Source organism: Trypanosoma cruzi, genomic scaffold (genome assembly GCF_000209065.1).
Source record: "Trypanosoma cruzi strain CL Brener 1047053516537 genomic scaffold, whole genome shotgun sequence".
NCBI classification, from domain to species: Eukaryota; Euglenozoa; class Kinetoplastea; order Trypanosomatida; family Trypanosomatidae; genus Trypanosoma; species Trypanosoma cruzi.
In genome coordinates this window covers 89,537-114,260 of record NW_001849406.1, presented here as the reverse complement: position 1 = coordinate 114,260, position 24,724 = coordinate 89,537, and the positions used below count along the sequence as shown (strand labels likewise).

The 24,724-nt window shown below is 52.3% G+C and overlaps 2 protein-coding genes and 2 pseudogenes across 2 annotated transcripts, besides 19 other annotated features; all 4 read right to left on the bottom strand.

Annotated features, from left to right (window-relative positions):
• Nucleotides 1–546: a repeat region.
• Nucleotides 1–546: a microsatellite.
• Nucleotides 1–7,793: a sequence feature (areas not merged during assembly with more than two copies in the genome that could not be assigned to a particular haplotype).
• Nucleotides 544–735: a repeat region.
• Nucleotides 1,084–5,593: a mobile genetic element.
• Nucleotides 1,152–1,373: a mobile genetic element.
• Nucleotides 5,413–5,435: a sequence feature (AT_rich).
• Nucleotides 5,415–5,593: a mobile genetic element.
• On the bottom strand, nucleotides 5,982–8,381 carry Tc00.1047053506443.150 (retrotransposon hot spot (RHS) protein, putative; the record flags this gene model as incomplete). Its single annotated transcript, XM_810468.1, has 1 exon — nucleotides 5,982–8,381. One exon carries the CDS (start codon nucleotides 8,379–8,381, stop codon nucleotides 5,982–5,984), a length of 2,400 nt encoding a protein of 799 aa, XP_815561.1.
• Nucleotides 7,794–8,155: a sequence feature (areas merged during assembly that could not be assigned to a particular haplotype. This can correspond to areas where the two haplotypes were merged or to regions with more than two copies in the genome that were merged during assembly.).
• Nucleotides 8,156–22,978: a sequence feature (areas not merged during assembly with more than two copies in the genome that could not be assigned to a particular haplotype).
• Nucleotides 9,951–9,986: a sequence feature (AT_rich).
• Nucleotides 10,414–10,437: a sequence feature (AT_rich).
• Tc00.1047053506443.130 lies at nucleotides 10,524–12,659 on the bottom strand (annotated as a pseudogene).
• On the bottom strand, nucleotides 14,001–16,807 carry Tc00.1047053506443.110 (annotated as a pseudogene).
• Nucleotides 17,510–17,530: a sequence feature (AT_rich).
• Nucleotides 18,695–18,716: a microsatellite.
• Nucleotides 18,964–19,145: a repeat region.
• Nucleotides 19,462–19,492: a sequence feature (AT_rich).
• Nucleotides 19,524–19,591: a sequence feature (T-rich).
• Nucleotides 20,449–23,217, bottom strand: Tc00.1047053506443.100 (trans-sialidase, putative; the record flags this gene model as incomplete). The annotated part of the gene is made up of 1 exon (XM_810467.1): nucleotides 20,449–23,217. One exon carries the CDS (start codon nucleotides 23,215–23,217, stop codon nucleotides 20,449–20,451), a length of 2,769 nt encoding a protein of 922 aa, XP_815560.1.
• Nucleotides 22,979–23,859: a sequence feature (haploid, Esmeraldo-like haplotype).
• Nucleotides 23,860–24,724: part of a sequence feature (areas not merged during assembly with more than two copies in the genome that could not be assigned to a particular haplotype) that runs on past the window's edge.

The window sequence follows — 24,724 nt, the reverse complement described above, 5'->3', positions numbered from 1 at the left end:
TAACCCTAACCCTAACCCTAACCCTAACCCTAACCCTAACCCTAACCCTAACCCTAACCCTAACCCTAACCCTAACCCTAACCCTAACCCTAACCCTAACCCTAACCCTAACCCTAACCCTAACCCTAACCCTAACCCTAACCCTAACCCTAACCCTAACCCTAACCCTAACCCTAACCCTAACCCTAACCCTAACCCTAACCCTAACCCTAACCCTAACCCTAACCCTAACCCTAACCCTAACCCTAACCCTAACCCTAACCCTAACCCTAACCCTAACCCTAACCCTAACCCTAACCCTAACCCTAACCCTAACCCTAACCCTAACCCTAACCCTAACCCTAACCCTAACCCTAACCCTAACCCTAACCCTAACCCTAACCCTAACCCTAACCCTAACCCTAACCCTAACCGTAACCCTAACCCTAACCCTAACCCTAACCCTAACCCTAACCCTAACCCTAACCCTAACCCTAACCCTAACCCTAACCCTAACCCTAACCCTAACCCTAACCCTAACCCTAACCCTAACCCTAACCCTAACCCGCACAAGCGCGCTCAACCATACAAATTGTGGCCGTGGCAGATGGTGGCGCCCAACGCTCCGGTAAAACACGCCCAGCACTCATGCGCGTAACGAAAAACATGTACAAACACAATACACAACGACAAAAAGTCCATACTGAAAAGACGTGGCCTTTCACAGCAGTTATGGCTCACTGCGTGCGTAAACTGCGAGACGGCATCCACATAACAAACGCACACACCGCCACCGCCTCCAGCTCAATCCCACGGCCAACGGGATACGGCAACAGCCCGCAGTCAACACACAGCGCACACGAGCAAGCTATCACCCAAAGAGCCACACGCGGAAGCGATTCCTTATCCATTCATGGCGCGATGCCTCACTCCATGCGTTCATACGGAGTGCATTTTTTCCTCAATAGAACTTACCCGTCGTCCATCCCTTAAAGATGCTTTTCTTAATGATGGGTCTTAGAAAAAAATAGAATGAAAAGGAAAATGTATTAGCACTACGATACGGCTAAAGACAGTAATTTCTTAATAACATAGCAATTCTCTTATTACGTCTTGTATAAAAACAGAAGAATTCACATAAATAAAAAAATCCTTCAATATTTTATTACCAGAATAATCTTCCGGGCAGCTGGCCGGATCCTGAAATTATTTATGGAAACCAAACAAGTTAGGAAAAAAGGTTCGTTAGTTAATTGCTTCAATGTTTTATTCTCATTCAATATATAGAATTCTCTGGACCATTAGCATGGTCCTTTGTCCTCAGTTAGGATTTGAAATATTATTACTTACGAAGTGGCACACTTTGGGATCCTCCAGACACAAGACACCGCCGCTGCCCTTCGCAAGTTCCACCCCTTCGCCAAATCCTGAAGTGTAAAAACACGACCGCGTGATATGCCGTCTGCGGGGTTTTCTGCAGACCGCACGTAGGCAAAAGTTGCCTGTAATCCGCGAGAGTCCAAAAACTCATATATCCGTCGCAGCTCCCACGTCATGGCGTGTGATTTTGAGCTGCCTTTATTCGCCGCTCCTTGCAGCGAAGTGTTGTCCACCCAAACGTCGATGATGGATGGCAAGATGGCGATAAAGGCCGATAAGGCTAAGCGTACCGCTCGTGCCTCGGCCTGCATGATAAGAAAAGGTTTCTTCTCCCATTTCCCTCCGGCAATTTTAACGTCGCCGGAGTCTGGAATAAAAACGGCTCCCCATCCATGGAGCGATGCATCCGTGATGATGGCAGCCGATGCTCTCTCGGTGGGCTTGATGATTCGCTTGCGATTGTTCTCGATGGTGTGTCGCAACCTCTCGCCCAAACCAACCGCTGCCGGCGGTAGGTTCGCCGGGGATGTCTCCAGCACAATTCCCCGGTTAAGTGCCGATAATCGTCGTCGCACTGCCTTTATGAAAAGTAGTAGGCACATAAACGCGTGCCCAAAATGGCAGCCGCGTACAAAAAACGTGACGCCATAACCTCCATTTCCGCGATGGTCAAAGAATTAAGCGCCGGCATGGCGCGTACAGAGCGGACAAACCTTTCACTCAGGGATACCGCCCGGTGAGTGTGATCAAACTGCACCCCCAGGAAGGTGTACTGCGTAGCGCCCGATTCGCGTTCCTCCCCCAAGGATGCGTGACAACTGTCCGCATTACGAAGCACTTGGGCTTCCCACAATGTCACATCGCTTTTCGACCCTGCAATGCGTATATTATCGATCCAAACGTCGATACGCACCATTGGAGGTGCGGCCCAGAGGGGGTGAACCACCGTCGTCACCACCGCAATTGCTGAAGTAATAATAATCTGGAGAATTTCTGGGCCGGCCTTGTATCCCACTGGGAGCCGTGTGAGCTCCACCAGCGTGCCGTCCTCCACGCGGCATCGAAAGAGATGCCGAGTCTCCCGCGGTAAAGGGACTTGAAAAAAGGATGCCTTTACATCCAGGCGGGAAGCGGCCTCAGCCATCACAGGCGGCAAATAATGAGAAATATGTAAAAGAGGAACATTCGCCTCATAAGGGTCGTCTCTGTTCTTGTCGCGTGGTCACGCGATCCATCGTCGTCGTAAACCGGTGGTTTTCTCCTCCACAACTGAGAAAGGTATTATCCATCCGCCTGTTATTGTGGACGAAGCGTCCTCGATTATTCCTGCTTTTCTTAACAATCTCGCGTCAGCGGTTGGAATCCTCCGTGAGCCTTCGCGCGCTTTGCCGGAGGAAGACGGAGGGAAAAGGGGACCGCCCCACGAGTCCCCATACTTGCATGAGCCTCTCCAAGGTGGCCGGGTTCAACCGGCTTTTAATCCACTCTAGATTCAATACGGGCACGTTGACTTGCTGTAGCTGGATGGTTCGTTCATCTTGTGGAGTGGCCAGACGCGTCCTTGTCGCGCGTCTCGTTATTGTAGCGGCCTGATTGTGATTAAAATCATGGAAAAAACGCTCCTCTGCTCTTAGCCAGGGTTCTTGCCCTTCCGCCGTTTCTCCCTTCACATCAATGCGACCAGCGACGACACCTGGGTCAGCATTGTGGTGTACCTCCACAAATATCGAACAGTATTCTGGGGGAAGGTCGAACGGGTCGACGTGCTTCGCCAACTGCGAGATCACGTGTGGGTAAAAATTGTACGTCTCCACGATTTGAGCAGCGTGTCTCAACGCTCCCCGTTTTATGAAATGCGCCGTGGCATCCCAAGGAGCCAGAGCTCGTTCGACTTGGGCAGTCGTCAGATTCGTGAGCTTTTCCTTCTCTTGAAGTGTCCTGCATAACTTTATAATGTCGAAAGCGTCCTGCCCTCGTATCCTCACGAACCGCAAGGCGCGGTGGGGATCCGCTTTCGCCGTCTTCGGCGCGACGGACCAATCCAAAATTAAGGTCCCGTCCGCCTCCAGTGTGAAATTTTTGGCTGTCAAGGCCGCAATCCCCAACCAAAGCCTCGCCGTTATCCACGCGAGTCGTAAGACAACACGTTCCTTCCAATCGGTCCGGCTGCGGATTACTTGATTCATCTCTTCCTTTGTCAAGGGGCGCGCTTGCTTCGTCTCCGATCGCGCCGCAATTTTTTGTAACCCCAGAATCACAATATCCAGCGGAGTTCGATCCATTTCCAACATGGACCGCAGCATCCTGGCGTACTGCAGTCGGGTCGATGGCGCGACTTCGATTGCCATCAAAAAGGCCGCACAGCTCTCCTCGTTTATCGGCTGTTCGTGCGTGCGGCAAAAAGTCGTGAATTGCCCCGCTAGGGACATTCTCTGCTCCCACGTTGACGGCGCCCACATCTCTCGAGCCACCTCGTTCGCTTTCCTCATATAACTGGCCCAAAGCGGGGATGTCGGTAATTCGTCGTACCACAGTCGAGCGTCGTTGGCACAAAGCTCCGTTGCCCTTCTCAACGATTGCGTCGGGCAATTTGAAAGATCGGGTGGAGCATCGGCGGCGCGGTGCGCTGTCTGTGAGGATTGGTGGGAGGTGGCGGGTTGGATGGGGCCGCCGTCGCCAGCATTCATGAGCGGCGTGCGGCAGCCCCTCTGCCGTTTTTTGATGGGCGCCTGTATTGTGAGTAATTCCCTCTGGGGCGCACATTGCATGTAGATGCCTCTTGTCCAAAGATATGACAACGTTGGCATCGCACAGTGCGTTGGGTTTCTCGCCGATCGACGAAAAGCTGGGTCGCCCTCGCATAAGCGTCCGTCTGGTGAACAGCGTTGAAAAGACGGGCGCGCAATTTGGAAAGTCGGATGCCGGGATCGGATGCAATCGTGAGCTGCATCCGGAATGTATTCAGTAGGGACCTCCCCAAATTCATGAAGCGATCGGTGGGATCCTGCAGGCATTCCACCGCGCCGATCCACTCGACCAAAATGTCAAAGGCAAGTTTAACCTGCTCGTCCTCCTGTTGCCAGCATTGGTATGCACACCGGAGATCGATAATGACTCCGGAGGCGCCCTCATTCCATGTACGCGTGGGCTACCTGGTGACGTCAAATGCGCAGAAACTGCGGTCCTCTTCCATAGTTAATCGGGTGCCCAGGGGAGAAGTGCGGGAAGGCAACGGCGTGGAGGGGTGGAAATGTGGTCTCCCAACATTGCCGTGAGAGAGTCTGTAGGCCGCCGAACTGTGTCGGGCCGCGCTGCTAGGCACGCCTCCAGCCATCAAGATACCCGTTTGATGCGATATTGTAGTTACGCCATCGTTGGCAACGTGTCGAGTAGCGGGGGACTCGTCCCGCTCCGCCGTCTCCGCATCCCGCGCGGTTTGTAGTGCGTTAAGGCGTGCCTCCCGTTCAGGGAGTTGAGCATTGAGGACTCCCAAGTTGAATTCGCGCTCCCGTAATTGGGCGCGATCGGCCTCCAACTGCTGTCGTAGTTCTAGGACCTGGTTGCCGGCCCCGGCGATATTGGATTCCCTTACCAATAGGTTAATTTGCGCCTCCTGAAACTGCGAGTTAATCTGAGCATTTCGATTCTGCACGTCCGCGACGGCGTTAGCGTAATCAAAATTTAGGCGCTCCCCTTCAGCAGTGATGAGCCCCTGTTGGTGCCCCAACTCCCGGGCTGCCCCCATAGCGGGCAGGAGCACGTGTGTCTCAAAATTAGGGATCTGAGGCGCCCGTAGATTCGCAATATGTCCAATAAGAGTAGAATCCTGCCAAGCTTTAGATACAGGTCCATGGAGCAAGCATAAGCCTGTGGATGATGCGGCCACAGTTAACGTCTCATCCGACGGCTGGTTACCATTAATAAACGTCAACTGCACCTGGGTCTCGCCACATTGGCACACCATGTCCCAGAGACGGGCGCCAATATCACACCACTCGGAGGGTGTGTAGGGAACCAAAGTCATTTCCTTAAGCTTACCTGGCTGTGTGTCTGTAAAAATAAAATTAAAATATTATCCGGCCTCTATCGGCTCCCTGCCCCTACAAAGTCGCGTTCTTCCCAAAAAGATTCATACGGTAGAAAAGTATCATAAAGAATGCATTCATTTATCAGGATGTACATTCATTAATTAAGTTAGCCAGCTCTCCCGTGATCATTCTTTTCACAAGCTCCTATTAATTAAAATGTCCCTGGCATCCCTGATTTGTTTTTCTGTCGTTGTGAAGGAATATCGTGTTGTAATTTTTTGGAATCTGTGTGCCTCACTCCCAAAGGGGATGATGCACCGGTGTCGTATAAAAAAACAAACATCCACATGTATTAAACAACTCAAAATATTGTTTTTCACCAGAAATATAAATTTCTTTCCTCACTTAATTTCTTCTGCCACTGCTATTATCACTCGCGTTGAACATTATTAACACTTCTGTGCGGTGCTGCTGCCTGGTGCTGGTGCACCGCAACGTATACACACAGACAATTATCCAAAAATATATATACCTCACAATATTTTTTACCAGAAATAAAAATTTCCCCTTTCCCAATTCGTTTTCCCCATTTCTTTAGTTATCACTGACTTCAGGTGGCCTGTTTTGCAATAACATTTCGGCTGCTACTGTCACTTGATACTGGTGTACCTTTTCCTCCCAGAACGCCGCTATTTCACGATTCTCAGCTTCTGTTAAATTCGCCGAATCATCACATCTCTGCCAGCCACGTATGGGCGTGCTGTCTGCGTGCTGTGCATAAATAATCTCCCACGACAAGTCTCGGGCAAATTCCTCCCAACCATTAAAGTATTCCGCCATACGCTCCTTAAACAGCCTCACAGTGCTGGTTTGGGTGTGGTGTGCATTTGCTGTAGTCGTCTGCAGCCCAACCAGCGTCCTCCGCGGTGACTCCGTGAAGAAAAGGGCATCCACCAGCGGAAAGTTTCTGACAATCGGTTCGTACAATACCCCGTACTTCAAATCCATCCTGGCAGGGTTGCCACGCAGTTCTTGTAATATTTCACTGCGGGTGGGGTGACCTCGAGGGTTGTCGCTCAATACCGAAAACCGCGACCGACTTCGCCCTCCTGGATGTAGCTCAGTGAGGTTTCTTTGTATTATATCCACGGCATGCGGATTCATAAACGTGGCCGTGCCTGATTGCTCTAATTTCGCCCACACCAAATAACCGAAGCTACGCAGCAACAGATTTAAAATATCAACCGGCGGCGTCATATTTGTTAGATGATGAGTTATCTTAATCATGGCCGAACGGGAGACCGGTGCGTTGTAACCTACTTCGATTTCAGACACTGCTCGCATTCGGAGAACTTTCACGATTTTGTGGGAAACATCTTCAGCAATCCAAATTTTATCGCTTCCCACACCCATGTAATCCGTAGCATTAGAAGCGTTAATATTTTCTATAGCTTTGTCAATCGCGGGCACGTGAGTATTATATTCTAACACATTGAAGATACAACGTGGGATCGGACCCACTTCATCCACGCGCTTCTCCACCTTTTCCCAGTATTGCGCTGGGTTCATCGCTTGTTCCTCCGTTTGTTCCTCCAATTGTTCCCTCGTTTGTTCCTCCGTGGGCTGAATGTGCTTCATCCAAAAGCACATTGCCTTCAAATCAATCCTGTGAGGGCAATCAATTACGATTGGCACCACTCTCTTATCCTTCTTCCATTGCTTAAAGTTATTCTCGTTTGGTGATGTCAGTACAATCATGCCCCATTCGGAAGGAACAAGAAAAACCGACGGTTTACGACCATCCTTTGCCACGTCGTAGATAACATACCCTTTCATCCCACGCTTCCTCAAACTCGGGATAACACTCCTCGACATTTCATCAGTATGGTACTGTGTCACCGTATGGGCGGTCTTGTCAAACAAAAATGCTTCATCCGCAATAACGTATACAACCACTTGGAGTTTCTCGACATCGCAGTGCAGTAGCTGGTAGAGGAGGTACGAGCCGGCACCCATCGACTTCCCGATCCCGGGCGTCCCAATCAAGAGATGCCGATTAGGCTCAAAGTCGATCCAACCGCGAAAGCTGAACCATTTGGTTAGCTCGCCCTTGACGATCTGCCACACTCGATCCACCTCACAGTTCACATAGCAGTCACGAATGCGTCTATTCCCCACCCATGAGTATGGCCATGCCTTTTCCGAGGTAAGCACCATCAGCCTGGGACGCGGTGGGCTGAATTGCTGTACAGCGTCATTCTTTTCGAAAGTTTCGCCAACTTTCTTGTACGTCCATGACTGCGGTGGTTCCCCCTCCTTCACCTCCATTCCCATTCCGGTGTCGTCAGGAACCTCCACCACATGATGCCACCTCGCATTGTACACAGACTCGTAGCATCCCTCCAGCATCTCAGCTTCAAGAACCTTCGCTGCCTCAAGCATCGCTCTTTCATTTGCCTCACGTTTTTCTCTCTGTACCTGAGCGAAAACCCCGTTTAGTTTTTCACATACAAGTGGAGTGAGTGTAGCCTTTCCTTGATAGTACCTCCATTGCTCGAGAAAGTGCACACCCTCGTGTTGAAGCTTATTAATAGCCTCCAATAGTATTTTCCTTTTCTCCAGCTCTCTTTTCATCTCTCTTTCCAGCTCTTGGTACGACGGCGATGCCGTTATTAAGCCCAATATTTCACTGTCGTTAATAAACATCGTGGGTCTCAACACAAACATCTCCATAGCGACGTTCTCATTGGTGTCCACAACGCCCCTGCCGCCCAAATTGCTCCGAAGGAAATCGTTCAGCTTCATGTCGGTCCTGAGAGTGCTTCCCTCCAGCAGGATGTCCTTTACGCTGCTGCTCATGGTCCACTGCGGTTGCCGCGCCTCCTCCACTCTTCTGCGAGTCGCGGCGGGTTGATCTGTAACATCCTCAGACTCCGGCCTCGCTCTCCTCTGATCATCTCCCTGCGGCACGGCAGACGCTTGATTTCCAGACATTGTTTCTCCTTGTTTTATCGGTTGGATTAAGTTAAAGCTGAATACTGACCAACAAAAGAGAGAAGAATAAAAAAGAAAATAATCACAGAAATGACTCGCAGCCAAAACAAGAGACTCATCCACACCAAAAGAGTCATCCACACAGTATTCGATAAAAGCCAAATGCACAGGCACCACCGCAACGACGGCGAGTGAATGTCATCCACCCAGCACAGTGTTGGTGAGAGCAAACAACAACAACGTGGTGCGCACGGAGGGTTCGTCCACGCATACCGCTCGCCACGGTCCCGCACCCCTGTGGCACCGCCGTCACCGCACACACTCTGGAAGAGGACGTGGACATATCACCCCTGACACACACACAAGTGAAAAAAAAATTCGGTGCAGTCACACGCAGAACTCCAAATCATACATGCCACAACAGTGATGCATCATGGTAATCTCTCACAGGGAATATATATGTATATATTTTTTATCTAAAATCCCCGCAATTCGCACGGCACAAAAGAACCATGACGCTCCTTTTCCCATTGCATCCGTCATTCATATTCCCAATGCGTAACCCTGCAGATGTTGCCCCGCCATGGTAAAAGCAACTGCCTTGTTGTGGTGTCATCGCGCAGCCATCCGCCTGAGTGGGAACGAGAAGAAAATCAGGCGTCCGTCCACCTGGAGGGAGGGAGGGACTCCACCGCGGTGTCCCATTTGACGCAAACATTCCGCGGCCAGTTCCCGGTGTCGTGTGCGGACTCCGCGATGAGGTTTTGGACACGCCACTGTGCCACACGGTGTGCCCCCTCGGAACGTAACAGCAGACGCGTCCGGAAGGGACGCACTCGTGGCGGTGGCGGCTTCCGCTGCCTCGCTGCGTGCTGGTGGCGTCGATAACGATGCTGCAGTGTGATAGAAGATGCCCGACAGGAGCAGTGCTGCGTTGGGTGGGCAATGCCCTCCGCGGCAAGACACCCAGCGCGACTCCTGACCGCGGCGCTCACGCACTTCCCTCCCGCTCCTCTCCCTCCATTCGGCAATCGCACAGCCGCCAGCACATTTCCCCCGAAACAACACACACGTGAAAGCGTCGTAGCATATTTCCCAAGAGAACAGAGCGACAGCCACACGCTGCGGCCATCGTGCCGACAAGTCCGACGCGGCCGCACCCACACCCACAGTAGCAGAAACAAAGAAGAAGTCTTCCACTCCGTGTCATGTCCTCGTGCGTGATGGTTCGGCATTTCAGAGCAATACCGCCACACGCCGTGCAGCATTTCCACAGAAGATGAGAGCCACGGCGCACTCTCAGTGCATCTTTCTTTTTCATTTCCGCGGAATGCAGCAGCTGCCAGCACCGAGTGCACGAGAAGCATCAAGCTGCACTGCAACATGCACGCCGTGCGGCTGTGTGTCTGCAGACACGCAAAGAAAAAAAAAGAGCCACGCACGTGGAAAAAACAAAAAAAAACCGCAGCGGAGGTGCAGGACAGACAACGAGAAAAGAAAGAAGGCAGCCGAAGCTCAAGAAGGCACGGCAGCCCAACATGTGGCAACTCACAATACGCTTGCAGAAACAAAAAATAAAAACTTTAAAAAAAAGAAAAAATAAAACGCTAAAAACAGTCCCCTTGAAGAAGTTTTTCACGCTCACAAAAAAATAATAATAATAACACGGTGATGCAGAAAAACAAAAAGAAACACGTGTATATTCTTCCTGCAAAAATAAAACTATATTTGAGTCAGCCGTTCAACCTCCTGGTGTCCTCACAACACCAACATTTCATTGGGACATTCAGTTTGTTGCTGCACATCTTAAATCCCTTCTTCACCGCACCATCGTCGTGGAGCTCAATACCGACTGCACGTGTCGTCGGCCGACGGAAACATTAAAGAAATCCCGCCAATCTCAAAATATTCCACTATATAAAAAACAAGCATATAGAATAAAGCAAAAACAAATACCTCGCGGTGCGGTCCCGGGAGGGAGAGCATGCTTTTAAATAAAGAATTGCACAGGCGGAAAAGGGATATTCAAACCAAAAATAAAATATATAAAATAAAAGGTACGTCCAAGCAAAAAGTCAATTATTCCAGAAAATGCGTGGAGAGGTACATTTTGCTCCCACTGGAGGCAGGGGTCCCGCCGCGTTACGCCCCGTAGAGGGCCGCAAAGCCGCACAACCCAGCAGCAGTACCCGCAACACGCCCCCACGCACGGAGCCTTCGCTCTTCTTGACCATTTTTAGTTCATCGTCACCCAGTGGGCAGTTGTACAGAAAGAAGCTCGCCACCGTCGCACTGCTGCCGCTGTCTCCCTCGTCGCCCCCAATTTAGAAGCATGAGACTCCAGTCCCCGCATCTCAGGTGTTCGTATCGTCGCATAGCTCCCCACAAGCTCAGCACTCACGTACACAAATCCCCTGTGGCCGTCCTGCAGCATGAGCGCCACCTGGTATTTTTTCCCCGGCTCCCAAGTGCTGCCCGATGCTGTTTTTATTCCGTAAAACACTGCCTCCCACCTACCGTCCGCGTCGTGCGACAGCCCAATGAAGTTCGTGCTGACGGGTGCATCCAGACCCGCACCCGGTAGAGAAGGGCTAAACTTCGAAAAATTTTGGATCATCACCGTCGCCACAATAGTGAAATCACAGCTTACAAAGTTGTGCGGCCCATTATGCTCCCGGCTGCTCACGGGCCATATTGCCCCGGACCCAAGGCCCCGTGAATTCAAACCCATCTTTGGCCTTCATTGCATTCTTCGTCACAATTGCATTCACGCAAAGGTAATCGTCGATCCACGTGTCACCACCGGACAATGCGTTGGAAAGGAAACCAACCAGACCCGCCGTGGGTGTGTACAACTCAGAGAAGGAGGAATCCAGCTGTGCCCAACTCTTCAAGACGTAATTGATCATCTGTAGCCCCTCTGTTAGTAAGACAAGCGAAATGGTGTTGCTTGCTTTAATAATCCCATCCTGTAAAATGTGCAACGCACCATCCGAGTACAGCAGGGCGTGGAAAAGTTCCAAGTTATTATCCATGGCAAGGGGTCCAACAGAAAACGTGCGGTTATGGTCCATGACCCAAAGATGGAACACATTTTCCTTTTTCTCCCCCGAAAAGCACCTTTTCCAAGTGTACAGCATCACCTTCACTCCCTCAATGTTCGCGGTGATAGGGGCTTCCATAGGCAAATTGCCTTCCCGAAAGACTCCCAATTTTGACTTGGTCCACACGCCTGGGAGTGTCCCAATAGCCTCCGTCCGCATTGCCCCCATGTCATGCGAATCAAACAAACTCTGGCCATTCTCGCAATCAACAATCATGAGAAGTGATCCCTGCCATTCGGTGATGTGGGGGTTAAAGCATGCCGCAGGATAAATGCCCTCTGGGAACACACAGGTATTGCCGTCGAATAAGTGATTCTGGAGAAGGATCGATTTTCCCCATTCTTCGCCCTCAGGGTAAACACAAGTGTGCCACCCTCCATCACAATGTTTCAACTACCGCCACCCTCAAGATCCGACAGGTTGCTTTTAATCCTTTGGGGAATCTGCCGTGAAGGTGACTTGGGTTCGACCCAGTCGATCGATGTACTTTGCACGCCGTCATTATAGTGCGTGGCATCACCCTCAACAAGTTGAATATCCCAGCCAACCGTATTCTAGCGACCATCATTTTTTCACATATTGTAGCTCCCCACAAGTAGAAGCACTTTATTGTCCTATGCAATCGCTGTGGGGTTGCACGCAACACCAAAAAGATCCTCTTAACTCACTGTTCTAAACAGTGTGCGTACCATCCATTTATCCTTGTTGTTCTCGGCGGCAATTAACGGCCACGTCTCCGCGGCGTTGATGTACCCCGCCACAATATCAGAGGGACGCACATTCAATCTATAGTGGGAACCTTTATACTCGGTGTGACCTTCAGCAAATGCAATCGTCACTCCACCAGCACGGACAAGAGAAGGCGCAGCGAATGAATCCCTCATTCCACGTTTGCCAGAACCACTTTTTTGGTTCCACCTGCGTCTTCATCGGCACATAAATGTCAACCGGTTGTGGCATTCGCACGTCCCCTGACTGCTGCCCTCTGCGTTAGCAGCTCCACATCCACAGCACATCGTCACGATGAAAAAAAGCGCCGTGGAAGTAAGATGCCGGGACATGTTGGGCCTCTCGTGCTCACTCTCTCTCCTTCCCTCCTCCTTCCGCTGGATCCGGTCACGCGGCGACGGTTGTGTGTGCGGGGTGCCTTCACTGCAGCAAAACGTGAGAGCATATAAATATGTGTGTGGGCGGTGTGTGCTGTTGGTCCTTTCAGAGCCTTCGAGTTTCACAGTAGCGATTAGCGTTCGTTTCCTTCCTTTCCTAGCGTGTCTGTGTTCAAGAAGTGGAGAGCACAGCAGCAGCAGCGGCAATACACCAGAAAGGTCAGTGGGGAGGAGAGCAGAGCAGAGCACCCACGCAAAGAGTGGGGCACGAGACAATCCGGAAGGAACGGCACGGAGGACCATCGCCCACAGAAAAGAGCAGCAACACGGCAAGTCACGGCGGGCCCTCGGTGTGTGCGGGCCAGCCCTCACGCGGTGCAACACACCACACACAACAGCGGAAGACAGACAGACAGGCGGAGAGAAATGAATGGATGCCGTCAAGAGGCACTCACAGTCAACATGTCCCGTGAGCATGCGGCCACTCCACGCAGGAACACAGGAGAAAAGGGTTAGGGGAAAAGCAAGAAGCAGCACAACACACACGGAAGGAACAGACGACAGGCGGAGAAAAGCATCGCCAAGGGCCTCACCCTGGCTGGCAACTCCACACCAGCCCTCACACACACATCCATCGCAGTGCCGTCAGTCCGCGGGTGAGAGGATTCGGCCCTCCACAAAACAAACGCACACACCGCCAACAGTCATCCACCAATGGAGAAGAAAAGAAGCGACACACCGCCACCACCGCCTCCAGCTCAATCCCACTGCCAACGGGATGCGGCCACAGCCCGCAGCCAACAAACACAACGCACACCAAGCGAGCAATCACCCAAAGAGCCAAGCGCGGAAGCGGATCCTCATCCATCCATGACGCGGCACCTCAGTCCATGCGGTCACACGGAGCGCACTGTTTCCCCAATAGAAATTATTCGTCGTCCATCCCTTAAAGACGCCTCTGTTAGTGATGGGCCTTCGAACACAATAGAAGAAAATGGACAGTACAGTAGTACTGCGACACCGCCAGCCACAATGATTCCCTCATACCGAGGCAGTTTTCCAATTACGCCTCGTATGCACACACAATCAACATACTATGCGGAAATCAACCAATGTTTTTAATCAGAAGCCAAACAACCCCTTTCCCTCCCTAATTTCTTCGGTCACCGTTAAGTTCGATAGCGTTGGACATTTTGGCATTTGTGTGCGGTGCTGCCGTATGGGGCTGGTGCACCCGCACCGCATGCTCAGACACAAGCATCCAAAAATATGAAAATCCCACAATATTTTTTACCATAAATCAAGCTGTCTCGTTCACCTTCAATTTCCTAACCTATTTTCCTATTATTATTATTATTGCACACTTCGGAGTGCTTCGTCTCTTCTAAAGTCTCCGGATGATATTGCTGCTAGGTACTGGCGCAACTCTTCCTCCAGAACGCCGCTATTTCACGGCTCTCGTCGCTCACATTATTGGAATTGACGACATCACATCCCTGCCAGTCATTCATCGGCGTGCTGTCTGCGTGCTGCAAATAAATAATCCCCCACGACATGTCTCGGGACAATTCCTCCCAATCATTAAAGTATGCCGCCAGATGCTCAGTGAACTGCCGCACAGTGCTGGTTGTCGTGTGGTGCCCACCCGTCGTAGTCATCCGCAGCCCAACCAGCGTCATTGGATTGGACACCGAGAAAAAAACGTCCACCAGCGGAAAGTTTGCGGCCCACGGTTTGTACAGCACCCCGTGCTTCATTTTACGGATCGTTTTTTCATATTCACTCGGCAGCAAACCTTCATCTCCCTTGGGATGCAATTCAGGGCAACTTCAAGACGCAGGGCTTTGCTTGGCGTCCTGTTGGCGGCTCAAACTCCGTGAGTTTCGTCGCTATTGCCTTTGCAAAGGCACTCTCCGTGGACGATTTCAAAGCAAACCATCCAAAAAATATGGGCAAAATATTATCCTTCGACGCCAACATCAGCTTCAAAAAGCCATTTTATTCTGCTACACTTGGGAACGTTCCAACGTCCGTTCCTCGAGGTAGTCAGATATCGGTGCATTGAAGCGGATCACACCGCCTGCGTATATTTCCCGAACAACCTTCACAGGCTTGTGGAACGGATCCTCAGAATACCATGGCGACTCACCTCCCCGTGAAAAGTGCTCCCTCACAGTTACCTCGTTGATAGACCGCAATGCAAACTTCACCGCTCCACAGCGTTCCCTAAACGCCTCCATCAAAGACATGACGTGGAATCGGTCCCAAAAGATACATGTGTTTTTCAACCATCTTCCAGCATTCCACCTGTTTCTCTGCAGTCTCATCACGCGTCATCCAGGCGCACATCGCCTTCACATCCATCTCGTCGGGGCAATTCACGATGATTCGCACGGCTTGCAGTTGCTTCGCCCACTCATCATAGTTGGCTACCTTTGGGGATGGCACCGCAATCACGCCCCATCCAGAAGTAGGCGCAAAATGTCTCAGTGGTGGCGTTCCCTCCCTTGCCACATCGCAGATAATATACACATTCCTCCCATGCCCCCTCAAACTTCTCGACTCCGAGATGCACATGTCCTCATCGCTGCATCTTGTCACCGCTCTGGTGGCCTTGTCAGACACGTACGCATCTCCTCCACCAAAACAGTGGACCACCACTTGGATTTGCTCCGCATCATAGTGCAGCAGCTGGTAGAGGAGGTACGAGCCGGCAGCCACCGATTTCCCGATATCGGGCGTCCCAATCAACACACGTCGCTCGAACTTAAAGTCGGTCCCACCGTGAGTGCTGGACCACGCGGTTACATCGCCCTTGACGATCTGCCACACTCGCTCCACCCCACAGTTTACAAAAACGTCCTTAGGAAGATCCTGTATCGTGTGCCACGAGTACGGCCATCCCTTGTCCGAGGTGAGCACCATCAGCCTGGGAGGTGCTGCACCGGATTGCAACGCACCGTCATCCTTTTCGAGAGTGTCGTCAGCTTTCTTGTACGACCATGACTGTTTCGGTTTCCCCTCCCTCACCTCCATTCCCGTCCCCTCACCGTCAGGAACTTCCACGACATGATGCCGCCTCGCATTGTGCACAGACTCGTAGTGTCCCTCCAGGTATATCGGTGCGCTCGTCGTCGTTGGGTTCCTCGCCTCCTCGAGGGCTGCATCCAAGAAATGTTTATTGGAGTTATGAACAGCTGCTTTTACCTCCGCAGCAGCTAATGACCACCCAGGTAGGTTGTTGACACCCTTATCGCAAAGCTTGCGTATATCCTCGTCGAAGATCACTTCACCCTTTACAGCTCGCCTCATACTCAAATAACGACCTGATGCCTGTATTTCTTTCAATGCTCCTTTATCACGGATATACTTCGTGGGGTCCCTGAAAACCTCCTCCAGTAAGACATCCCGAGTGGTAGCCACAATGCCCCTGCCGTCCAGTTCCCTCGTAAGAAAGTCGTTCAGCCTCATTTTATCCACGCGAACTCTTCCTTTAAACAGTACCTCTTCGATATTAGTGGAAATGATAAATTTCATTTCCTGCGTTCCTCTTAGCCTTTCCTCTGCCTCCCGCCGCGCTTCTGTCAGTACCTGCGCGAGTACCCCGTTTGGTTTTCCCTTGCAAGAGGAGTGATCGTATCCTTTTCGTTCATAGTCCCTACATTGCCCGAGAGAGAGGACACCTTCGTGAAGAGGCTTAGTAATGGCCTCCAGAGCTTGGTACGCAGTTAAGTTAAGTATTTCTTCAAGAAGCCGCTGGTCTTGTGCGTAATCATCCGGCTCCTGAACAAACAGCTCCATCGTCACATTGTAGTCTTTCGTCAACGGCCCCCCTGCCGCCAACATAATTCCAAAGGAAATCACTCAGCCTCATGTTGGTGCTGCTCATGGTCCACTGCGGCCACACTTTACTCCCCACCACATGTCGAGCTGCAGCGTCGGAACCATCACAAGAGCCACGGCGAGGCGCCATCACAACGCCCGTGCGGTGAAGCATCCCACTCGCACCGCCCAACTGCAGCCAGCAGGCGCCGCTGGCTCCAAAGGAGACTCGCGGCTGTTTCCTCCCGCAGTCCCAACGGCGTTGGGCGTGGCACTCGCACGGCTCGGTGGTCGGTGCGCCATGCAGCCGCACTGCGACGCCTGTCGGTGAAGCAGCCAAGGCCCACCGCCCCCGCAGCAACACAACGTGCAATTGGCCACAACACCGCAACATTATCGCCCTTTTTATTTTGTTTTATTTACTTTGTCCGTCTGTTTGCCCCATAACCGACACCAAAAATAAGTGCACACCTTCAAAAAGGGAAGAAACAAAGAGAAAAAAAGGCACTAACCCACCGTCCCGCCGCGGGTCAACACGCTCCTCCACCCACCACCACCGCCGCGCAGGGGACCGCAGTCACATCGCAGAGTCAGCACCACAATGTGCACCACACCACTGTGCAGTGAACGATGGGCTGGACGCAGCCACGCATCGCCCCGCTCCATTTTCCCACCACTCAGGTGTTGCGTTTCCGCGCAAAGTAGCAAACAGAATCAGAGCGCACACAAACCCAACCAACACCCTCACTCGCTGAAGCACATTATTCGCATGGAGTGACAACATTTAAAAACACACCAGCAGTAGCTGGCTGCATGGAATTTCCCTGCCAGCCCTGCGAATACACACAACAACTCTGCGGAGTCAAAGTGACAGCCCCTCGGTGTTGCCCGCAGTTCACATGGCAGGAAGAATTCCACGCACGCATAGTTCCGGACTCCTCGCTGTTTGAGTGCACGTCAACTGAACAAGTAAAAAAATACCTGCGCGCAAGATGGAATTAAATACGTGAAAGCGTCAGTCTGCTTTCTCCGACGGCGTCGGCGAGCAGTCCCACACAATCCAATCAAAGTGACACGCCGGACAGGAAGGTGTCAGTTAATTAAAATAAAAAAAAATGCGACACTGAAAGGGAGTAGAGAAGAGTTGGCGCATGCGATTGCGAGTGACAACTGCTAGCAAACCCGCCAGCACCAACTGAGGTGCCGAGGAGCACGTTTGTGTAGAACTGGCCGTCAGGCAGAGAGGACAAATAAAACAAGAGGGCAGCAAACCCTCTCGTTCAATGTCTCCTGACCGCGACACCACAATCAAAATACCATGGACGACAAGAGCGGCAACGCCTTCTCCAAAACATCTTGTCAGGAGGCCGCAGGACCTCAGGAGGGAAGAAGGCAGCGGCGGCAGCCACAGCGGGGAAGGCAATAAAACGGCTGGCAGGCACCTTCGCGTCGACGCGCACACCACGTCCGAGTGGGCCGGGGGCACAGACCGAACCGCTCGGAAACACACGCATCAAATACGCGAAACAAAGTCGCAGTGAATCGACAGGAACTCCCCGCCCAAAATAAATTTAAAAAGTGGCGTTTCTCAAGGGGAATCCGCCTTTCCGACGACGGCACGGACGCCTCGCAGGAATTTCTTGCAAATATCCCTTCGCAGGTCCGCAAGAAAACGCGGCGGAATAAAAAGAGAGCGCAACGACGCAAAAAAAAATAATCCTCCTAACGGACCAGGTGGCAGGCCGCCCTCGCGCAAATGGACAAAACACAACTTCACTCCGGTCTTGTCGTGGTGGTCGTCTCGCAACATTTTTTTCCTTCTCGTCGCAGTGCACATCCCCCTCCCACAAACCATTTGTTCAGGCCATGTTCCTGCGGCCAAACATCGCGCTGCTGGATCCCGCGGCACAGTCCTCGGCACAGAAGTGAGGGGAGGAAGAGGGACCGCAGAAGGTGCGAGCAAATCCGAATTCGGTGGCGGTTGCTGCAGTGAAGACTGACGTCCCACGCGGTGTCCCTTTTCTAGGTCCGGTCCTCACCGTGCCATGCGCTCAGCGTGCGGTGCGCCGGCCGCTCCAAACATCCACACGTGCTTGCGTCTCACCGTCGCTCCCAGCCCCGTTCGTTGGCTGCATCAGGGATGTCGCCATCCGGAGACGGGCATAAGGACGTTGCATCCAACAAAACCTTCAGAGGCACCCGGTGGGCCAACGACGACCATCACTGCGGGATGTGCGGCCCTTCCGCCGCTCACCTCAAATCGCACTTCTACGCCTCCTCGAGCAGCAGCAGCAGCAGCAGCATAAATACACCGGTCCACTAGAGGCCGTCACCAGCCATTGCAGGAAGGCCACTGTGCCTCAGTGCTATAAACCCGAATTGCATTGACGGGCCACTTCGGAAAACCCTGTCGCATCCTCCCCCATTATGCGGAAACACATCCGTCGTGCATGTGGCCACCGCAGCCAAATGAATCTGGTCCAAATACCCTCCAAATCAAATTCACCTTTCCTCAAGCCATTCTTTCATTCCATACGCCCTGACCCTCATCCGCACGTGCTCACTCACACAAACCGCCATCGACAGATGGTGGCCACCCAACGCTCCGGAAACACATGCCCAGCACGCACGCGCATAACAAATGACATGCGAAACGCACGACACAACGGCGGAGAAGCGCACACCGAAGGGATGCGGCCCTCCACAGCAGTCGCAGCCCACCGCGCGCATCACACCCGCAGGAAGAGTGACTCGCGGTGCGCGCTCACTCTCCCCTCCTTCCCTTCATACCCACGGAGGAAGCAGCAGCCACCCGCAACCGCCAGAAAACGCTACAAAAGAAGCATCCAAATCCACTGCAATGTGCGTCTTGTGCGTGCATGTGGTTGTGTGCCTGCAGACACACAAATCAAAGAAGTAAAAACAGGAGCAGAGCATGTGAAGGGACGCACAAACAAAAATGTACAGCAGAGGTGCATGGCAGAAATAAGGAAAAAAAGACTGTTCAAGCTCATGATATTGCACTGCAGACCAAAGCAGCGGCAATTCATAAAAAATTTATTAAATTAAAAAAAAAAATCATCTTCACCATTCCACACCTCACGCTCTGGAAAGAAAAAAGAAAACAAGAAAAGATAAAAAAAGAAAAATAAAAAAGATAATAAAAAAAAAAAAAAAATTGAAAAAAGTCGTCCTCTATTACGGTTACACACAAATAATAAAAAAGAAAAAAAGAAAAGAAAAACCCCATCACACAAAAATTCACTGGTTACTGTGTGCGCCCACCAAACTGTTTGTATATTTTGCCCGCACATTAAAAATTAGATATTTAAATGTCTTTCAACCGTCCGACCCTCTGTGTGTCCGCACATCGTTTATATTTCATGGGGTCATCTGCGTGTTGGCGCTCCCCTCAGCCCTCCCATCGGCGCGTGAGTGCGGCCCGCAGAGCACAGTCACTCGTGTGTGTGGGGACTGAGAGAAGCACGCAGACATGACGGGAGTCGCGTCTCTCCATCGGGAGAGTGAGCGCAGCAAAAGAAAAAAGAAATCTTAAAAACACGGCGGCAGGGTGTGGCTGTGTGTGTGGCGCTGCGGGTGTCTGCCCGCCCTGGCTGCAAGAAAACAAAAAACAAGAGGGAAGGAAATGTGTGCTCCGCCCCACAGGCCCTCGTCGCACGCCCACACGTCACGGCTCCCTCAGCGCGCCATTCGTCGCGGCCCCTCCTCATGCGTGCAGCAGGCGAGGCGCACAGGGCCGTCGTCATGAGCGTGTCGGTGGGTGTGCGAGTGGAGCAGTTGGGCGGGAAACACACGGCACCCCTCACAGGAAGAGTGCAGCAACAAACAAAGAGAAGAGAGTAGAAAAGAAAAAAAACGTCCATAGTGATTGCCCCGAGGCAACAAGCAAAAGAAGGGGGAAAGAAAAAACAAACAGGAAAAAAAAGAATTTTTCTTTGCGGAGAGTAATTCATTACCGGATGTGCGTCGGTGTGAGGGAGGGCGCAAGTGTCCCACACCGAGGCCGCACACTCCTCACAGAGCCGCAAACCCCCAGAGTCCCAACAGCAGAAAAAGCAGCGGCAGCAGCACCCTGCTCTCACGCATGGTGCCAGCAACGCCGTCATCCCGCTCCGACGAATTTCCGAGACTGCTTTTGAGTGCGGGGCCGAGTGCCGCAGCCTTTGCTTCTCCATCCTGTGGCTGGATATCTTCCTCTTGCCCATCAGCTCCTCCCGTCGTCCCCTCATTCTCACCAGAGCTCACGCCCCCCTCAGTTGCTACTGCGGGCTCTTCTTGCCCCTTGCTTTCAGAGGCATGTGATTTTGGATTTGCTGCGCCATTTGCTGTGTTGGAGATGCCCGCAGAGGCTTGGGTTGGTTGATCTCTCTGCTTGTTATCGGCAACTTCTGTCCTCACCATTTGTGCATCATCAGACAAGGAAGTGCCATCCTCCGAGCTGGCGGCACTTGAAGATGTAACAGATGCCGACTGGTTTACGGTCTCCCCTGCTGTGTGTGTCGTGGTATTGGACACCGCTGGTGTGGATGGAGCGCCATCGCTCGGGCCACTGCTCCCGTTCGAAATTGCTTGTTCCGTCAGCTGTGGTGCGGCAGTAGTGGGCGCTGGCGCAGTTGGCTGCGTCTCTGTGGCAACCGGAGTGGTTACAGTGTCAACGGACGGGGAAGTAGCTGCCGCCGCCGGCTCCGGCTCCCTTTCCGGAGGTGGAATGGTGACTTTACTCGCGTTGAGGGCACCAATCTCAGTGTCATCCAACGGACGGTTGTACAGAAAGACGTTCGCCACCGTCGCATGAATTTTTCCGCTGCTCAACAGCTCATTGTACGCGCCAAAGTAAAAGTGCGAGATCTCGTCCAGCTCTTCATCAGAAGGACGAGGCAGGGCCAAATTCAACAGGGATTTCCCGTCAACGTACACGGAACCCACACCGTTATGCATTTTGAGCACCACGTGATACGTCTTGTCCAGCTCCCATTTGGTTAAATACCTTTGGTACCACCCGTGCTCCACGCTCCACTCCATATTCTTATCGTACGACAGTCCCAGGAGTGTTGTCGTCCCCATTCTTTTCAGGCCCATCAGGGGAGTGATGCCCTTCGGCACCTCGTGAATCGACACCGTTGCCGCAAGAGTGAACCCATAGTTTGCAAAGTAGAGCGGTATGTTCGGCCACTGCTTGCCCACAGGCCACTCGGCCCCTGCGTCATGCCCTTCGAACGTCCACCCATTGGGAACCTTTTTCGTCGCACCCCTCACAACGGCATTCACCCCAAGGTACTCGTCTTCCCAGTTGTCCCCGCTGAACCTATCGGCCAAATGGCCCACAAGCCCAGTCGTGGGGATAGGAACAGAACAGTCCCCTCTTGACAGCGCGGCGTCTGAGGCAATTGAGCTGCATCGTCTCAAGGCAATGTCATTTGCGGCCCAGGTAGACAGCGCATGCCTTATCTTCTGCAGCTCGGACGTCAGATCCAGGAAGAAGGCTCCAGAGTTGCTTCCAACACCGGCCTCGTACAAACAATACAGCTTATTATTCGCGTACAACAGGGAGCTGGAGGTCGCGCTATTCCCAGTGGGTAGCAGGCCAACGTGGTAAATGCGGTTCGTGTCTGTTAGCCACAGGTGAATCTCGCCCTTGCTCTCGTATCTGGAATATTCCAGCTGGGTGAGGAGGATCACCTTCATTCCATCAATGGTTGCAGTGATGAATCCACTCTGAATGTGGGGCCCAAGAACTGGCAATGAGTTGCTCCACACGCGCGAGAGCGTCCCCAGAGCCTCCTTCCACGTGTTCCCCTTGTCAGTCGACTCGTACACCCTTCGGCGACCGTAATCACATGAGGTGATCATGATGATTTTCCCAGCCTCCCATTCAAGGATACTGGGGTTGGTGCAGCCCGCATGTGTCGCGCTGTTCGCAAAGGTCCAGTGCGGTTGAACAGAATTCGAGTACATGACTGTGGACGCGGTTTTCCCTCCAAATTCCAGAAACTGCACGGGAAACACGAGCGTGCCATCCGTCATTCTCGTTATGGGAGTACTGGCATCGTTGAGGAAGCCAATCAATTCGTCGGATTCATAGGGATAGGGAGGGCGAATGCTCATAGAGACGGAACTCATCGAAAAACCTCCGCTTAGTCCAGGCCCCGACTCCAGAAAATGGATAACAGACTCCAACCCACTTCCCCCCCACCCATCGGTAAACCGAATCATGGCATCGTTCCGTAAGTCGTAGCCCTCCACAAAAGCAAAAAGCGGTTCGAAGGGTCCAAAAGACGACGGAAACGGCAACCAGTAAGGGCTTGCAGCAAAAGCGTCACGATCTTCTGGTCCCGCGTACGACTGCCACGTCACCCCATCATCAACGCTGATCTGTGCCATCAACTGCATGGACGCACTCCCGCTCCCCGCAGATCCATTGAACTGAGCTCCAACAATGGCCAGGAGCATCCAGCCCAAATTCACAAGATGGGGATTGCGGAAAATGTGGCCAGCGGCCGCTGTGTTTGCGACTGGATACTCCCTTGGCGACCGCTTCAAAATGTGTCTTCCATAGGAATCGCCCACTCTCGTTCCATAGTTTTGGGCCTGCACTGACCCAGCGGCGCCGCACATCATCACGAAAAGGAGGAGCAGCAGCACCGCGGAAGCAAACACACGCCGGGACATGTTGGGCCTCTGCGGCTCACTCTCTCTTCCTTCCCTCCTCCTTCCGCTGGATCCGGTCACGCGGCGACGGTTGTGTGTGCGGGGTGCCTTCACCGCAGCAACACGTGAGAGCATATAAATGTGTGTGTGTGTTGTTGGTCCTTTCAGAGCCTTCGAATTTCACAGTAGCGTTTAGCGCTTTTTTTCTTCTTGGAGAAGAGCAACAGGCAACAGCGGCAGAAAGAAAACAAAACAGCAGTACACACCGCCACCACTCAAAGCAAAAAACAAAATCACCATCCCCGCAGCCATTACTCCCCAGTACCCCCATCAACAGTATACAAAAATTAAGAAAAACAAGTGAGCAGCCTCCCAATGGGGACCGCAGCCATGGCGGTGCAAAAAAGACAAATGACAGGGGGCCACGTGTGCAGTGAGGAAAACGAGAGTTGCACTGCAACGACATGGCGGCGTGACAACCCGTTGGGAGCATCGATGCAGAAAAGCACGTCACGTGCAGAAAGAGTTGCTTCTCCCGCTGAGCAGAGAGGAAAAACGGCCTCAGCAGCCTAATGATGAGAGGTCGCCTGCACCTCCTCGCAGCACCTACAAGCACTGCAGGCAAAAAGATGTAGATGACGCTCTGCTGCACGCATGACGGCCGTCGCACCCGTCGTAATGGCAATCGCATCCTGTGGCACCACACGCCGCAGTCGGTGCGCACGGTCTCCGTCTCACTCCCTCCTTTCCCTCTCCCTGAGAGCTCATCGGTGGCCGTGACACACACACCGACATGTCAGAAAGCACTTGTTTTTCTTCTTCCCTCGCACATCGCACAGCAGCACCGCCAACCTCATTTTATCTCCCTTTATTTTACGTATCCTCTTCCGTCAACTCTTCCGATACTGTCGTCCGCCCACCTCCGTTCATGTCGTCTCCCCTTCGGGTGCTCGCACCACACTCACGGTCCTCTTGATTGTTATCGTCTGGCCGCATTAATTTCCCATCAGCACCATTGGGAATGAATCCTCGCAAGAATGAAAATTGTTGTCGCAGAGCGTTGTCGCCCTCCTAATCAAAGGGAAACAACAACGGATAAGCGCCCACAAAGCATGGCAGTCTTTCCCTACGAATGTGTGCACCCAAGCGCATTTCATCCGTTTCCCCTCGGCAGTCATCCATGCCCACAGCACCGCGAAGGCACGTTTTCACCCGTGATCCCGGAAAAAAATGCCGTTTCACTCACCACCATCACATCCACACGGGTGCGCAGTTGCCGCTCGCACGTACCTCCTTCCACATAAACAAAGCCAATCCACAAACGATAAAATAAAAAAGCAGCGCGATGCGTTGACAGATTCCTTCCGTTCCGTCTGTTTCGTGATGAAGCCCCGCCTCCTTGCTTATGTATTTCTGTCTTCTCTTTTTGTCACCCACATAAATAAAATGCTCAAACAAAGTCCTGAAACCCCCTTTTATGTGTCACCGACACCTGCTCTGCGCCCTTGTGTCGCTTCAATAAAAGACCGTCATTCACAAATGCACCCCGATGTTCAAAAGGAATACCCGCACCCCGATAATCCTTCAACAGGGTATTAAGAGCCAGCTCAGAAACATGCACCACCAATACAGTCATAAAGCC